The 16,549-nt window shown below is 60.2% G+C and overlaps 5 protein-coding genes across 5 annotated transcripts; 4 read left to right on the top strand and 1 right to left on the bottom strand.

The window, feature by feature from the left end:
* Positions 1 to 750: 750 nt before the first annotated feature.
* Positions 751 to 1,436, top strand: JDV02_000801 (uncharacterized protein; the record flags this gene model as incomplete). The annotated part of the gene is made up of 2 exons (XM_047981657.1): positions 751 to 993; positions 1,146 to 1,436. 2 exons carry the CDS (start codon positions 751 to 753, stop codon positions 1,434 to 1,436), a joined length of 534 nt encoding a protein of 177 aa, XP_047837617.1.
* A 557-nt stretch (positions 1,437 to 1,993) lies between these two features.
* Positions 1,994 to 4,160, top strand: JDV02_000802 (uncharacterized protein; the record flags this gene model as incomplete). Its single annotated transcript, XM_047981658.1, has 2 exons — positions 1,994 to 2,195; positions 2,254 to 4,160. 2 exons carry the CDS (start codon positions 1,994 to 1,996, stop codon positions 4,158 to 4,160), a joined length of 2,109 nt encoding a protein of 702 aa, XP_047837618.1.
* A 1,420-nt stretch (positions 4,161 to 5,580) lies between these two features.
* DFG10 (3-oxo-5-alpha-steroid 4-dehydrogenase) lies at positions 5,581 to 6,622 on the top strand (the record flags this gene model as incomplete). Its single annotated transcript, XM_047981659.1, has 2 exons — positions 5,581 to 6,148; positions 6,222 to 6,622. The coding sequence occupies 2 exons, from the start codon at positions 5,581 to 5,583 to the stop codon at positions 6,620 to 6,622; spliced, it is 969 nt and encodes a 322-aa protein (XP_047837619.1).
* An 11-nt stretch (positions 6,623 to 6,633) lies between these two features.
* On the bottom strand, positions 6,634 to 7,561 carry JDV02_000804 (uncharacterized protein; the record flags this gene model as incomplete). Its single annotated transcript, XM_047981660.1, has 3 exons — positions 6,634 to 7,002; positions 7,086 to 7,322; positions 7,442 to 7,561. 3 exons carry the CDS (start codon positions 7,559 to 7,561, stop codon positions 6,634 to 6,636), a joined length of 726 nt encoding a protein of 241 aa, XP_047837620.1.
* Positions 7,562 to 10,242: 2,681 nt separating this feature from the next.
* Positions 10,243 to 16,327, top strand: JDV02_000805 (uncharacterized protein). The gene is made up of 2 exons (XM_047981661.1): positions 10,243 to 14,979; positions 15,035 to 16,327. Exons 1-2 carry the CDS (start codon positions 11,181 to 11,183, stop codon positions 15,868 to 15,870), a joined length of 4,635 nt encoding a protein of 1,544 aa, XP_047837621.1. The 5' UTR covers positions 10,243 to 11,180; the 3' UTR covers positions 15,871 to 16,327.
* Positions 16,328 to 16,549: the final 222 nt, after the last annotated feature.

The raw sequence follows: 16,549 nt of genomic DNA on the forward strand, positions 1-16,549 counted from the left end.
CCGCCGGGCCTGTCGGGTGGCTGTGTGCCTGGATTGGGATCAACGGCAACGTCAATGGGAGGAGGGCTGCTCGGTATCCTACCCGACGGAGAGTTCGATTCGAATTCAGATCGCCGACGCGTGTTGGCAACCAACCTACAAAGTCGTAAATGTTGGGGCCACGGCCAGCGGGGTCCAGCAGCCCCCCCCCCCCCGCCCTCTCCCTCCCAATGCATGGCTCGGGTGACGCCGAGGCCCAGGGCGGGAAAGTCTGAGCGTTTACCAAGTGGATGTTGGTTGTGTTTGCGTTCGTCGAGGGGGGTGGGCGGCGGCGAGAGCAAAGCAAAATGACTTACTCGGGCGCCTGTGGGAAGATGCAATGGGTGACGGATCTGGACGGGAGCGGAAGTTGGTGCTAGAAGGCAAATCCGTACCTAGGGTTGGCGGGGTCCAGGCCCTGCCGCTAATGCAGGTCGCCCCTGGCCCGACGCGATTCGAAGTTGCCTCAACTGAGGGCGCTTGGGCGGCGGGGCCTGAAGGCGTCCTGTGCCTGAGGCGGCTTCGTGCTCGGGTGCTGTGGCGCCGCCAAGGAGGGAAGGAAGTGACGTCGCACTGCACTTGCACTGGGAGCGGCGCCGCTCCAGCTCCAGCTACTAGAGGGCATGAAGGAACGATTAGTAACGTGGTGCCTGCACCACCCATCGTCCGGCATAGGAGGCAAGGTTAGTAGTTCATCTCCACACTTTGCATCCGACGGGGCGCTCGCCTTCGATGCTGTGCAACAACCCGCTGCGTGAGAGCCTCCAGCTTATTCGTGAATCGTTACACCGTGGTGCGCCAGCTTCTACGGAGTACATGAGAGAGAAGATGGCTCGATGGGAGGGAAAGAGCAAATACGTAAACAGGACGAGAACAAATGTCACGGCTTCGACGTACGCATTCGACGCTCCGCACGAGCCTCGACGACGGTCCGTCGCCGACCACGTACATACTGTACTAACCGGCCACTATAACGTTAGTTACATATCCAGCGCGTCCAGCACAGACCGGCAGCGAGCCGAAGCCCTCTGGCGCCCACCGCGCTCGCTCGGGGGGGGGTCATGGGTGCCCCATCCTGCTGGTTGCTTGCTAGGTCAGCCCTGGCCTCTTTGGCTAACGAACTTTAGGACCACCACGTCAACGACGACCACGACGACGAGAGCACCCGAGCCATCCCTGCGCGCGCCTGGGGGAGCGAACAGGCCCCCCGACGAACGGTGGAGAGCGGGCGTATCCAGAGCGGAGCGGCACACGGTCCATGCGGCCTGCATCTTCTCTGCTGCAGTGCTACGCACATACTACATACAGACATTAGTACAGTACGTACGTGGCACGTACTCCATCTTCCACCAACGGCGCTTGCTTCCCCTGCCGCCGCCGTCATGGACCTGAAGGCGCGGCTCAGCCGAGATCCTTGATCCCGCTCCGTCTTCCCTCACTCACCATCAGCTCGACCAGCTCGGCCGCTCGCTCCGACCAGGGCCAGGGTTCTGAGCTGGCCGTGTACAGTACAGTTCAGTACGCCATTGTACCACCAAGTAACAACTTTGCCAGCGCAAGGCCCTAGCGCGAGTAGTCGGCGGCTCAACTTGGCAACGTCTTATTGTTTGCCGCGCCGATTTCCTTCTCTGGATCCTGATTGCGATCCCTTGCCCACCATGCCAGCTGATGGGGGGGGCCCAGGCCTGACCTGAATGCCGAGTTGGCGCAGGGATCGCGGGGTCGGGACGCAGAAGATGGCGTCCGGTGGCTCATGGCTCGGGGCAAGTGTCCGGCTCATGGGTTGGAGTATAGACGGGGACGACTGTTCGAGAGGAAAGGATCATTATTTAAACCCATGGCATCCTCCATGCTTTACCATCGCCGAGCTCTTCAGCCTCGTCGACATCCGTCTGGACGACTCCGGGTTTCTTCTAGCTTCATACAGTCGTTATATCCCTCTTGTTCGTTTTAGCCCCCTTTCCCTTCTCTCGTAATGCGGTCGTTTACGGCTGCTGCGGCGGCACTGGCCGTCGTCCCGCTCACTCAGGCGTGGAACATCCAGCTGCCCCCATGTCTTGAAGAGTTCAAGCCGTTTGTCAAATCCGGCTGCTTCCAGGATAGTACCGGCAAGGCCCTCGTCTACCGTGGCAACGGGAACAACTTCACCGTCGAGTCCTGCGTTGCCGAGTGCAAGGGTACGTCGCCCCCCGTGATACTGGTCTGAACTACTCACTGACACAAGAGATTCTCAAGGTAACGGCTTTCGCTACGCTGGTCTCAAGTACTATGGTGTCTGCTTCTGTGGCGCCACCGTGAACGCGCCTCAGGTTGATGAGTCCAAGTGCAACCTCCCGTGCACCGCCAACAAGAATGAGAACTGCGGCGGCAACGACGCCCTCTCCGTCTGGCAGGACCCGACTTTCCCCAAGGGGCCAGACGATACCACCGTCGACAGCTACAAGTCGCTCGGCTGCTACACCGACAAGGGACCGGGCCGCACCTTGTCGTGGGACTCAGGAGCCGACGGCGCTACCTTGACCACCAAATCGTGCTTGGCCGCCTGCGAGAAGCAGGGCTACCCGTATGCTGGTACTGAGTTCGGCAAGGAGTGCTACTGCGGTAGCGTTCTGGCCAACAACACGGCCAAGACGGATGATGCCCAGTGCAACGTGCCCTGCGCGGGCGACTCCTCCGACAAGTGCGGTGGCCGCAGCGTGCTGAACCTCTACGTTGCCACGGACCTCGAGTCCCTGGAGCCCTGCGGATACAAGCCTCCCACAACCACCACCACCACAGCTGTGACCACGAAGCCCACGGAGACTACCACCACCAAGCCTGGCCAGGACACCACCACTACCAAGCCTGGTCAGGATACTACTACCACTACCAAGCCTGGCCAGGACACGACGACGTGCACAGATTCGACCACGACCACTAAGCCTGGTCAGGATACCACCACCACCACCAAGCCCGGCCAGGATACCACCACCACCACCAAGCCCGGCCAGGACACGACGACGTGCACGGATTCGACCACGACCACCAAGCCAGGCCAGGACACGACTACCACCACCAAGCCCGGTCAGGATACTACTACTACGACCAAGCCCGGCCAGGACACGACTACCACCAAGCCTGGCCAGGACACGACGACCAAACCGACGACGACGAACGGCTCTCCCACGACAACGACCTCGTCGCTCTGCACGGCCACGCACACGAGCCCTCCTCCCAAGTGCGAGTGGCAGATCGGCAACTGGTGTGCTCCGCCTCTGCCTGACTGGCACAACAAGCTTGAGTGCCTCGTGGCGGCCAAGACGTGTGAACTCCAGGGTGTTTCGTGCTTCGCCAAGGCCGGCTTCCCGGCTGTTATCGACTGCTTCAAGTTCACCAAGTGGTGCATCGCGATCAAGGCGCACTGCTTGACCGACTGCCTCGTCCACAAGGGATGCAGCAAGCCCGACTGCTGGGACAAAAACAAGCCCGGTCCTGGGCACCCCCCGTCGACCAGCACGACGGTCTACCCCTGCCCGCCGTCGACGACGCTCAAGCCGACGACGACCAAGCCCCCGGTGACAACGTCGTGCGCCCCGGAGCCGACCAACATCTGCACGCAGCCCACCAACGACAAGTGGGGCTACGGACCGGGCAAGCCCGTGGGCGGCATCCCGCTGCCAGCGGTGTGCTGCAACGACATCGAGGACGATTTCAAGAGAAACCCCTTCAAGCTGTACAACGACCCTGACAGCAAGAAGTGCCCGTCGTTCCCCTGGCCCAGCCGTCCCAATGTGTGCCAGGACGCCTGCGAGGAGCAGTATGAGGACTGCCGCGATGCGTATGTCAAGGGCTGCAAGACTCTGGGCCGCAAGCGCAGCATCGGTCTCAGCGCCCGCGAGGCCGAGACCACGTCGGCGCAGGACGTGGAGTTTGAGCGCCGCTGGCTGCTCTCGTGGGGCAGCGGCGACCAGGCTTCGTGCTCTTCGACGGGCGACCTCTGGTCGTGGGGCGGCAAGGGATCCGACTCGCCGTCCTGCTGGGGCAAGGGCGGCAACACGCCGGACAAGGCGCTCCTGAGGTGCAAGGCGCAGTACCAGGACTGCTTGGTGGTCAACAAGAAGGTCGACCCCGGTGACAAGTGCCGCACTTGGTGCAAGAAGTAGAGCGGCCCTCCGTCTCGATACTTGACGGGGCGTCGTGTCTCAGTCTGTTGGGACACGGAAATGTGGGAAAATCCAATGAAAAGGCGGCTGTGAAGTCCCCAGCCCTCGATGGTGATTTGTACACGATCCTTACCACGTCCTCCGTACATTTTCTGTAAATATTATTAGTAATGCCTAGCTTGAGACTCAAATCGTGATTGAGCTCACTACTCACTGCATCCTGGACTCGAGACAAGCGATGCCAATCCCAGTTTATGGCCGCTTGTCCTCTGTGATACCTACCTCCTCGTACTCCACACATTGTTGGACGAGCACGCGTCAAGGCCGTCGTCCCCGGAGTCGGGCACAACATATATTGGTGGCGCAAGCCACTCAGGGCCCGTGTAATTCCCCCCCCCCCCTTCACATCTACGTATGTGCATGTGCAGTTGGGCGCCTCCGCGGCGCGCCGATCGTCCCATCTCTCGGGCGTGCATCTCCGTTGTTGGCGAGCGGGGACCATTTTTGGCCCTCCCTCCCTCTCACATCATCACCTCAGGACCCCATGATGCAGCAGCCACAGCAGCGCCTTTCCGGCCAACCGGAGAAAGAAAGTACGCAGTAAGTTGGGTTACGGTACATAGGTAGTGGAGGGGATCGACCGTCAGCTTGTCTGCCACGGCCACGGACCCGGCCTGCCTGCCTGCATGCATTCATGCATGGCAAAGAAAAGTCGGAGCAAATATGTACATGAGCAAGCAAGGGCAATTGATGGCGATGCTCCGGTTAGCGGAGGAAGGGAGGGGGGGTTACTGTTTTGGTCCTGCTTGTCCTTTGGTGCGAACCCCCCTCCCCCCTTTTCCTTCTCTTTCCTATGCGTGCTACGAAGGGGAGAGACATGGATGAGTTGTCGTTGTTCAGGAAGTATCGACGTGCATGCGTGAGATGCGACGTCGGATACCGGCACTTGAATAACGGTCAAATGTCTTTTTATGACCGTCGTGTGAGGTCTAGGGTGGATAGACCACTAACAGCCAGCCGCCTCAAAACTTTTCAATAACTAACGTGTTTGTGCGAATGTGTATACGTACCTTCCTAGGACGCCAATCCCTCCTGCGTCGTCCCCGACCCTACTTCGTACATGCACAACCCCCCTCCTGCTCGTCTCATCGCGAAGTGGCGTCTCACGTCACCTTTCGACTTCCCTACCTCTCCATTCAGATGTCGGTCAGAAATAAAACCAGGCGTGCACCCGGGACCGCATCCCCCTCCATTTAAGTCCACACAGACGCTTCACGCAACCCCACATAATTTCTCATCGCGATATCTTGGAATCATCTGACACGCGACGATCATCGGTCGACTCTTACTGACCTTTGACTGCTAGAAGCTCGGGAAAGGGGGAAGAAATTGACCAGCGAGTAGTCATCCTACAGAGATCATGGACATGATCGCGGATGCGCCCCCGAGCGCGTGGTGCCAGGCCTTCTTTCTCGGTTCCTCGGCGGGCATTCTCGCCCTGCAGATGCTCCCCGACGACGCGCGAGGCACGCTCTTGGATTACGGGGCGCGCAGGCCCGAAGGCGATGCCAAGAAGAATGACACGCGTAGGAGCGGCGGAGGCGGCGGCAACGGCAGCGCTGGGAGCAGCGCCATCACGCAAATCGCTTCCCTTGCTAGCGCAGCCAAGGTTCCGCACTCATGGTTCTGGCACTTCTATTTCGTCTCTGTCTCGTGGTCCGCGTTCTGGGCGTGGCAGTATCTGCGACGCGGGGCGATCCTGAGCTCGCTGGTCCAGGCGCAGGTCCGTTTGGGGGCGTCAGCGCCGTCCATGGAGCTGGGCCGCGTCTTCTTGGCCTGGCTCATCATGGCCCTGCAGGGCACCAGGCGGCTGTACGAGTGCTTCTTCGTTGTGAAGCCTGGCAAGAGCCCCATGCTCTTTGCCCATTGGGCGCTCGGCATCGTCTTCTACACAGCCATGGGCATCTCTGTCTGGATCCATGGCTCTGGTAAGTCCCTCCTGCTTTCGTCTCCTATCGCTTTGTTGTGTGGCGTGCGCGCGTCGTTGACATGGTGGCGTAGATGCCATTCTCAAATCGTGGGAGACACCCGTCTCGGCGGCCTTCCCCGCCATGCTCAAGACGCGGATCCCCGTCACCTTGGCCGTCATCCTGGCAGCGTGGTTCAAGCAAAATGAGTGTCACCGGTACTTGGCCAGCCTCAAAAAGTACACGCTGCCGAGCCAAGGCATGTTTGCCTATCTCGTATGTCCTCATTATACCTGCGAGTGCGTGATATACCTCGCCATATCCCTCATGGCGGCACCCCAGGGCACCATGTTCAATTGGTCTGTCCTCGGCGGCTTGGTGTTTATCGCCGTCAACCTCGGTGGCACCGCCAGCGGGACCAAGCAGTGGTATTCCCAAAGGTTCGGGGCGACAAATGTAGCCGGCAGGTGGAATATGGTCCCTTTTGTATTCTAATCTCTATGTTGTCATCTCCTGCACAGCGCGGCGAGTCGGTTCCCGACTTTGGACACCTTTAATACGTCTCGATACGTCAAGCTTGTACGTGTTTCGCGAGAATTACGGCCGCTGGCGAATGCCTCAGGGTCGCGGAGCAAGGGCCAGTTGACCACCCCACCCTCCGGAGACAGGTCGGCGTCCTCCTCGATGTCGTCGATGCCGTGGAGGTAATCCGTGTAGAGGCTGTCGGTGGTGATGAGAAGGCTACGAGGTTCCTGGAGGATTCTCCACGCGGGGTTCGGGTCGAGAGCCCCGTCGTCCTTGCTGCGATACAGGTTCAGGCATAGACTGGCGCCAAGGCTGACGGTACACACGACGGGCCAGTACGCGGAGCCATCCTACGCTGGATGAGCAACGCGCGGCGCAACAAGAAGCCATCACCTCATGTCCGAGTACTTAACTTATGAGGCATAATGCCGACACCCGGGGGGTATTCATTTATGAGCACGTGGTTTGGGGACCCATGGGGGCTGCGCTCAAAGACGTGTCCGGGGCTACCTTCAGATAGCGGGAGAGAGCGCAGGCGCGTTGTGACGGGCTCTTGTAGCCACGGCGGCAGCGGTGCATCGATGAGGGTATCGCGCACGAGGTCCGAGGGCCATGTCTGGAGCCTACGGTGCGTGAGCTGCTTCCACCTGGGCTTCGGCGCGGAGGCAATCTGTCATGGGGAGCGCAGAGTGAGGACGGTCAGCCGGGGGTCGGGAGGGAAGCGAGGCGAGGGAGGTGAGCAAAAGGCCGGATGCGGCGAGGGCGGTGGCGGTGGCAAGAGGAACGCACTTTGCCGAGAATAAAGCGTTCCTCATCTTCGCTGATGAAATCGGGAATGTAGTAGGCCGTCGACGGGAGGTGCGGTATCCGGGCCTGCTCGAGCGACGGCGGGAGGTTGTCTGTGGCCATGGCAGCTACACGTGAGAGGGGGGACGTCGTCGGTCGCGCATCGAACGGTACTGGAGGCGGCTACGGCGAGGCAATGGAGGCACGGAGACTGTGGCTCACGGCGATGTTGACTGTCGCAGAGGAATCGACGAGACGCTCGAGTGCGTGAGGATGAGGCGAGGGATGGATGCCTGATGTCGACGTTCGGGTGATGAGGGAGGGATGCACGTCACGAGGCGCGCGGGTTAGGGGGGGGGGAACCCTGCGGTGCTTGGGGGAAGGTGAGAGAAATGTGGGGCTGTATTACGACTCGAGTGGCAGACGAATGCTTCATGTCGATGATGGATGAACCACTTGGCGGTACTCGGTACTTGGGGGGGTACTCTTCCGCTGGCTCTGGGTCACCTTTGGAAGAGTATCTAGGTATAGGTACTAAGGGGAGCCTCGGTGGTACCTACTCCTGCTGCATGGCTGCACGACACGGAGCGGGCCCAATACGGGCGAAGGAGGCAGGCGAGATGGCGAGGGACAATGCGATCTCTCTGCACACTAATCGCAGCTCCGGCAGTTGGGAAGGACGGGAACCGAACCCGTTTGTTCGACCGCAAGCGCTGCCGCTCCGATGGCCACGAGGATGTTTGGAGAGAGAGAGAGAGTCGTGGATGGACTGAGGAAGCCCGTTGGTGCCAAATCAGTTATGTACTCGCACCGATGTGCCCCATGTCGTCTTGGAATCCTTGGGCCCGGAACCTTGAACCCTCCCTCCTCCGCCAGCAGGCTGCAACGAGGCGCCGCGTCAGGCCAGTAGGTAGTAGTCAGCCGGCTATAGGGCAGGCGCATCTCACGGCAGATCCACCCCCCTTGCAAGGCCGCGTAGCAGCAGTGCCCGTGGGTGTGAGATGAAGGGACTGGTGGAGGTGGAGAGGGTGTGCAGGTCCCATCTATTCCTGCACGGCAGTGTGCTCTTGAAGCTGTTCGTGCATTACTGCAGCAGTAGTTGGGGGCCCCAGACGGGCTGTCACTTGGCGCCCTGCAGGCGAACCAGGGCGAAGCGCGGTTGCTCTCCGGCCACGACCAGGAAGGAGGATGGACGGGACGCAGACACGTTAGCACCTGGGGACGTACCCTAGAGGAGCAGCGAGAGGGCTCAAGGACACGTAACTGGTAGGTAAGCACCTGGGCAAGTACTATTGAAGGTACTAGCGCATCCCCGGTCCGACATGTGCTACTCTCTTATTAAGGTACCTACCCAGAAAAGGAGACGTGGAAGGGTGAATGAAGTGAATGCTCGCGTGGACGTTGATGCACCTTACACGCAAGTACCTCTTTGACGATCATGCAGTAGCCGCCCCCGCGCTGTGCCATACCCGCAACGCTTCCATGTTGCGCAGGGCGCATCATTCGGGGACCCAAGCATCCAAGTTACCAGCACCACCTCGCGCACACCTCGTGCACACCTCGCGCACGACCGCATGCACGCGCCGTCGAGGGCGGGGCGAATTGGACCTGGACGTGCATGCCTTACCCGTGGCCCCTTCGCGGGCGCTGGCGTGATGAATGACGAGGCTTGCTGGGAGGTGGGACTGGCGCCGGATGCTGCTGCATGCAGCGTCGTGAACGATCAATACCTTAGGTAGAAAGTCAGGTGCTTGCTCAGGTACCTAAAGTACTAAGGGAGGTGCCTACACCTTAGTAGTACCTTTAGATAAATACGGGCGGGCAAGTGCCCTTTCGCTATAACAGAGGTACCTCATTGGTCCGGCATATACGAGGTTAGAGGCACATGTCGCGCGCGATTCTCCACGGGATCCATCCCATCCCGTACGCGGCGAGGTCATCACACTCCAAACCACGAACGGACAGCCGAACTCTAGTCAAGCTTGAGATACGGTACGGCATCCCATGGACCTCTGTACTAGTTGCTGCCAGCCCTGCCGCATCTGCCCCGCTGGCCTGGCTGCACGGGTGTCTCGTCTTGAATTCGTGCGTTCAAGTACGTTGTACCACGCACCTTGGCATACAGTAGATACTAGGTAGGTACTTCGTACCCAAGCCGCAACCCGCTTCCCGCCTTAACCACCCCCCCTTCGGCGAGGCGCTGGCGTTTCGGCCCAAAACTGCGCCAACGGCCTCTGTGGTCCGCCGGATGACGCCCCCGAAAATGGACCAATCAGCCAGCGACGATCAGACTTTTGTCTCTCCATTCTCTTGGGTGGTCCCCGTCTTCAGTGGCAGTCCAATCCAAACTCTGGGCCCATCCCTTGCTCCCCATGTCATGCCAGGCAGGCAAGCCCCTGCCCCGTGCTTTTCAAGGTTGCCTGCCCACTTGATGAGCGCCTCTCTCGTTGCACACTCTTGCTGTTTTTTCTTGGTGCTGAGGTTGATACTGAATCCCGTGCATGTGGGTACCGACCTGGCCGTCCCCAGCGTCCTGCAATTCTTGCGCGTGTGGATGGATGGATGGGATGGACAAATCGATGGTGGGTGCGGCGGCAGTGGTCAATCTGTCCTGCGCTTCTTCTCCCCCCCTACCTCGCCGCCGCCGCCGCCGCGCCGCCGCCGCCCAAGTGGTGGTGTCGTCGTCGACTCGACTCGGAGGCTGGCCGGTCCCAGCACTGCCTGGGAGCGCCTCGGTGCTACCTAGGTACCTACCTACCGCTGCCGCTGTTGCTGCATTAAAAGGTTCCGCTGACGGCGCCCATGTTCGCACCGCTGCCGCTCGTTTTCCCCCGTTCCATTGCGAGCTCAACTTCCGCTGGCCAGCCCACTGCCTGGTCCCAGTCCAGTCCAGCCCAGCCCCGAAGCAGCCACCGTACCCGCCGCTGTTTGAGTAAGGCAAACGTAGCTCTTCGTATACTGTAGGCAGCGCTGGCAACACCTCAGCCTCTTTCCCGTCGCCGCTCGTCAAAACTTCCTCAAATCACCAACACCATCAGCTCTGACTGTGGCTACGCCGCGTGCGCGCAGCCCTGCCTCGTCAACCACCGCCATCATAGTCGCCGCCGCCACCAGCACCAGCACGCACTCTCACCACGACACCGGCACGTCCGCACAACGACAATCAACTGCCGTTCCGTTCAGGGCCGCCAGTGCAGCAATTCAGCACAGCGTCCGCGACGCCGCCACAGTCTCCGCCCGCACCAACCCCCCCGGCATCGACGACAGCGCCCGGCGACGCATCCTCCCGCCCTGCGCCCAGCTCTCTATTCGCCTGTCGGCCTCACCCAGGCACTTCCCCGGCTAGCCCAATCTCGGGTTCGTCAACCTATCCTCGATAGGGGCTGCGCGCTGCCCACCCACCGCACCGCACCGCACCGTCTCGTCTGTCCACTAGGTCTGGGCAGACAGCAGCGGACGCAGCGCGACCACCGCCCTGGTTGGGTTTGCCTAGGTTGTTCCGACTCTTGCTACCGCTCGCTGTCCACTTCTGCGTCGATCAGCAGCCTTTTCGTCGACGTCCCCAATCAATCGCCCACCTTCATCTCTCGTCCTTTTCCTCCATTCCGCACCCTCTCACTCTCTGTGATCCCCTCACTCGCCCCGGCGCCGTCTCCTCCCAGCCGCATCAAGTTCACCTCTCCGTCGCGCCTTTCATCTCCAGGATGGTGCCAGTCGCCTGCTCCCTTCCAAGATAAATGACATGGATGCGCAGAATGCTGCCGAGTCCGACCAGACGAGGACTGCCGGCGCTTCATCCCCTCGACAACGGCGAGGCTCCGAGTCTGACAAGAAGGCCAGGTCGCCCGCCGCCGTAAGGGCCCCGTCTCCGATCCGGGAAGCCAAGCCCAGGGCCTCAAAGACCCCGGCTGCCGCTACCTCTGCCGCCAGTGCCGGGGCCGGTGCCGACGGTGCCTCGTCGACGGCGCGACCTGACGACTCTCTCGAGGATCGCGACTCCGATGCAGAGACCATTGTACTGCCCGGCAAAGATGGCCACTCGCCATCCAAGATCCGCAAGGTTCGCCAGGAAGACAAGAGTGAGAGCGATGGCGATGCATCCAAGGGCAAGTCCAAACCGTCCAAGCAAAAGTCGGATGAAAAGGCCAAGGACAAGGAACCCAGCAACGGCAGCAGCAACGATGCCGACAAGCACGCGGCCGGCACTGCTGCCGCTGGTGCGCCCGGCAACCAACCCGCCGCCGACGTGAACAAGAAGAAGCCTCGACCGTCTGCCTCAGGTTCCGCCGTTGCCCCGGAAAAGGACCGCCGTCCTCGCAACAAGGAAGGCGGCTCCAGTGGTTTGAGCTCTGCACCCGCGTCACCGCCTCAAACTCATCAACATCAGCAACGCAGACGCCGCTCCGACGCCGCGCTTTCATCCCCCTCCGACTCTGAACAGCAGCCTCATTCAAAGGCATCATCAAAGACATCACTACGTGACAAGCTCAAGTCTGGCGAACGCCTAGTATCGCATAAACGCAAGGCCCCCAAGGTCGAGTCCGACGACGAGGCGGACGCCCGCAAAGCCAGACGACAGCGGACCACGAGCGTCGGACTCGACAGCAGCAGGCCTACCAAGACGCCATCCAAGCCTCACAACGACACTCGCACCCGATCGATTTCGCCCCACCCTCGACAGCACCGACGAAGCACCTCCACTCAGCTGCCTTCTCAGTCCTCCGGCGGCCTTCACACCAAGAAGAAGCGTCTGCCTCCGCCGTTACATGCAACCGACTACCACTCGGACGACTCCTCCGCTGGCGGCACCCCACAACCGCGAAGCTCCAAGCTGCGGAGCCTCGCGGCACCGTCCACGGCAGAGTCGAACATATCCCCAGCCAGGATGGGGCCTCACAAGAAGCATCTTGACGCCCACGGGCAGACTCTCCTGGCTCGAGCCTGTGCGAGAGGCGAGTATGAGAGCGCCAAGACGCGGCTGACTGAGCGGCCCGAGGATTTGAACGTGGCCGATTACGCGGGCAACACGCCACTGCAAATCGCCGCAATTAATGGCTGCGAAGATATTGTGAAGCTTCTGATCGAGGCCGGCTGCAACCTAGACTGCGTCAACTACGACAAGGACACACCGCTATTGGACGCCGTCGACAATGGCCACCTTGGCGTCGTCAGACTTTTGCTCGATGCTGGCGTCAACCCGCGCAAAGCAAACGTCAACGGCGAGGAGCCAATCGACAGGGTCACGGACGAAACAGAGAACGCCGACGAAATCCGCAAGGCGCTGCTCGAGGCACGGAAGCGGACAGGAGGAAAGCGGAGTCGGACGTCAGAAGATCGACATTCGCACGAAAACCACGAGTTTGCCCCGGAGAGTCCTCGACATTCTCCAGCCGCTGTAGGGTCTTTGTCAGGTCGTAGGAGCGGGACCGTCAGGTCCACCAAAACGAGAAACGACCTACTCTACATGCCGCTTGACGACAAGACCTTGCGACAAGCTGCCGGTCGGGGCGATGAGGAGACTGTGGCTCGTATCCTGCAGGTCAAGGAAGGTTACGACGATCCCGAAGCCATGGTTGCCGCCGCCCGAGGCGGCCACGATCTGGTGATTCAGCTTCTGTTGGGCCTCGGAGGCGCCAACCCTGATCCTGGCCCAGTGGCGTCGTTGCAGCCCGAGCTAGCAACTCCAATTCTAGCCGCGATAGGCCAGGAGAATATCAAGGTGGTTGAGTTGCTACTTGAGCAGCAGCGCTTTGATCCGACCCGCCGATTTAAAGGAGAGACGTACTACGAGATTGCCAAACGACGCGCGGGCCCGCACTGGCGCGACGAAGAACACATGCTCAAAAACGCCTATGACGAGTATAAGCGGTCGCACAGGGACGGCGTCAAGGCTAAATCACCCACTGCACGGCGCGACCGCGAGAGGGAATTGCGCAGAGACGAAGCGAAAGACGCCGCCAGGGCCTTGAAGCGCAATCAGCCCAGTCCAAGCCACGAAGGGGAGCCTAAAAAGAAGGCTGCCGCAGCAAAGCTTGCTAGCCCTCACGAGAAAAGACGCTCCAACTCATTCACAAATCGTCACGACGACGACGCACAAAAACGAGCTGCGAACAGACCGAGAAAAGACGCCTCAACAATATCTGACCGTGAAGTATCTCCGGCTCTTTCTCACAAACCCCAGAAGACCAAGCGCGCAGAGTCAGACATGACGGGCATGTCATCCGAAGGTGAGGCAGCTAAGCCGAGACGAAAGCTGATCTCGAAGGGCGAGTTGAGCCGAGAGCGCGACAAGCAAAAGCGTCTCAAGGAGCCCACTAGTCCGCACGAGTCGAGGACGGACGATGGCCAGGAGCGATCCAAACTGTCGGAGAGGTATCACGACAGGACGAAGGCTCTGAAGCGTGACGAATCGAGGGACCACTCATCTGGCGATGCCACGTCTAAGAGACATCGCGCCAGTATAACTCCCGACAGGCCCAGCGATGTCGACAAGGACAATAGCGATGGCCCGGCTAAGCGGCGGCGTCTGGATGGCGAAAATCACGAGAAGCGCACCAAGCGAGCCTCTTCTCCCGACGGGCGCCCCCGCAAACCCAGCTCCTCCCGCGATGCTTCCAGCAAGCCACCCAAGAGGGAGCGTGATGACACTTCCGCCCAGAACAAAGATCGACGGGACTCTCAGCACCATAATCCTTCGCGAAGCAGCGGCGTTGAGACGTCCATCTACGTTAAGAGCGAGGATGTCGACGTGCCCATGTTGGACATCGAGCAGCCCCAGGATGCCGAGATGGCTGATGCTTCGCGCGATGCTGCCGAGCAGCTGAGGAAGAAGAAGGAGCAGGAGGAGCAGGCTGCAGCCGACGCGGCCAAGAAGGAGGAGGAGCAGCGAAAACGAGCCGAGGCCGAAGAGAGGGAGAAACGAGAGGCCGAGGAAGCCCGAAAACGCGAGGAGGAGGAGAAGGCTCGCAAGGTCGAGGAGGAGAAGAGGCAGCGCGAGGAAGAGCAAGCGCGGAAGCGCCAAGAACAAGCGGAGCGCGAGCGCCGCGAGGCTGAAGAGGCAGCCCGGCGTGAAGCGGAAGAGAAGAAACGCTTGGAAGAGGAGAAGAGGAAGAGGGAAGAAGAGGAGCGACGGCAGCGGGAAGAGGCCGAGCGACTGCAAAGGGAGAGACTCGAACGGGAGGCTGCCGAGCGGGCTCGAAAGGAGCGCGAAGAGGAAGAGCGCAAAGAACGCGAGCGTCGCGAGCGCGCGTACCGTGAGGAATTGGAGCGGAAGCGGGCGGCCCGGGAGGCGGAGCAAAGACGGATTCGCGAGGAACAAGAGCGTGCCCGTCTTGACAAGCTTCCTCCCCTTTTGCGCTGGCTCGACAAATGCCCAAACCCCAAGGCCCCGGCCATTACACAGAAGTTTACGAAGATTCTGGGTTGGCGCTACGACACCATCCGCCCGGAGTTCAACAAAACTGCCGAGGGTCGTGAGCAGTGGGTTCTCAATACGGAAGTAGCCCTTCTTCTTGGCGAGACAGATCTTGATCTTTCAAGATGTGAGTACAACGTACGAATCAGATACGCGTCGGCTCCGGAGCTAATTAAGGATAGACACTGCCTGGGAGAGAGTTCCCGCCACCAAGGTCGCCAAGATCTCAGTTTGGAGGACTGAGGGAGGCCGCTACGCCCTGACAGCTGGTCAGCTGTGGGAAATCGGACGCCAGGCCCACGATTGCTGCGGCGGCAAGGACCCGACCAACTTTGACCCGCTAGGACTGGCGCAGCACAGAAAGGACACGTTGGAGAAATTCCTCGCCATGGACATGTTCTTCGTGAAGGTACGGTTGCCACCTGGGTCGGGCGATACGTATCTCCAAAAGATGACGCAAGATGCTGACCTGAACCTCAAGGTGTCCGATCTTCTCTACACGGTGCCGAATATCCCGCATCTCCTCAACGTCAAGATCTCGGTGGAGTACCGAGAGTTGTGTGAAAACGAGGAGGAATTAAAGAAATGTGTCAAGGACAACTATAAGTGGCGCAGTGACCCCGGCGCAGAGCGGTATGGCAATCACGCACCGCGCCGCAGGCACTACATCAACGGGGCCTTTGTTGGCGAGGATATGCCGACAACGCATCAGATCAGCAACAAGCCTTTCCCCGAGATCCGAGTTCCTCGACGCGGCCTGGTGCAGGTGACGCGCGACGATCCAGACTACGAGCGCCTTTGCAAGGAGCAAGGGTTAGAGCACTTGTTGAAAGGGCGCCAGACGCCATCACTGCCGAACGGCGTTCATTCGTCTCCAGCCAGCCAGACGAGCACGGTTTCGACCCAGCAGCAGCAACCCCTACTAAATGGCACGAACGGCCACTCCAATCACGACTCGGCTAATGGGCTCAAGATCATGAACGGGGATACGACTGTAAACGGCGTCAAGGAGTCTTAAGCTGACTGGCCGACCGGGAGGCGATATCTGTAACGGCGAGGATTCAAAGAGAAAGAGAGGGCGGTGTTGTGTATGACGTTTCCTTTGTCTCGCGAAGTCTTCTCGCCAGCGGGGAGCATACGGGGCCTTTGCGTGATGCTAGGGTCCGCAAAGTGAATGTGCAATAGTGAGATGGGATAAGGTACATATGGAGGTGCTTGGGCTATGCTTTTCCAAGGCCAGGAGCGCACATGACTCCTCGCAGCTTTGGTTGGGTTGGATGTTTGCTTTGCACAAGACGCAACGTTGCGAACGATGGCACGGAATACAGGTTACTGGCCGGCGGAGCGGGGCAGGCAGGCAGGCAAGGCAGCATGAGCCGGGGCGTTTTTCTGACGATGTCTTGAGTCTTGTCGAGATACCTCGTGTGGGTGTAGCCGGATGTAAAGAGACAACGATGCACCACCGCGCATGGAACATGAATCCACTCCGTTTGGTGAAATAATCGTCTGTGACCTGACGATTTGAGGTTGAGATTGTCTGCCAGACGGGGTTGTAGTTGTCGCGCGCCCGCCGTCAAATAAGCGTCACTCGGTCTGTTGGTTGGTGGACGATGACCCGTGTGCAAACTTGACATCACTGACTGAGGTGGACTTGGGCTGAGAAGGCCAGTCAGGTGGCGGCCGACCGACATGGCGAG

The sequence above is a fragment of the Purpureocillium takamizusanense genome, chromosome 1, assembly GCF_022605165.1.
Source record: "Purpureocillium takamizusanense chromosome 1, complete sequence".
Taxonomy (NCBI): Eukaryota; Fungi; Ascomycota; class Sordariomycetes; order Hypocreales; family Ophiocordycipitaceae; genus Purpureocillium; species Purpureocillium takamizusanense.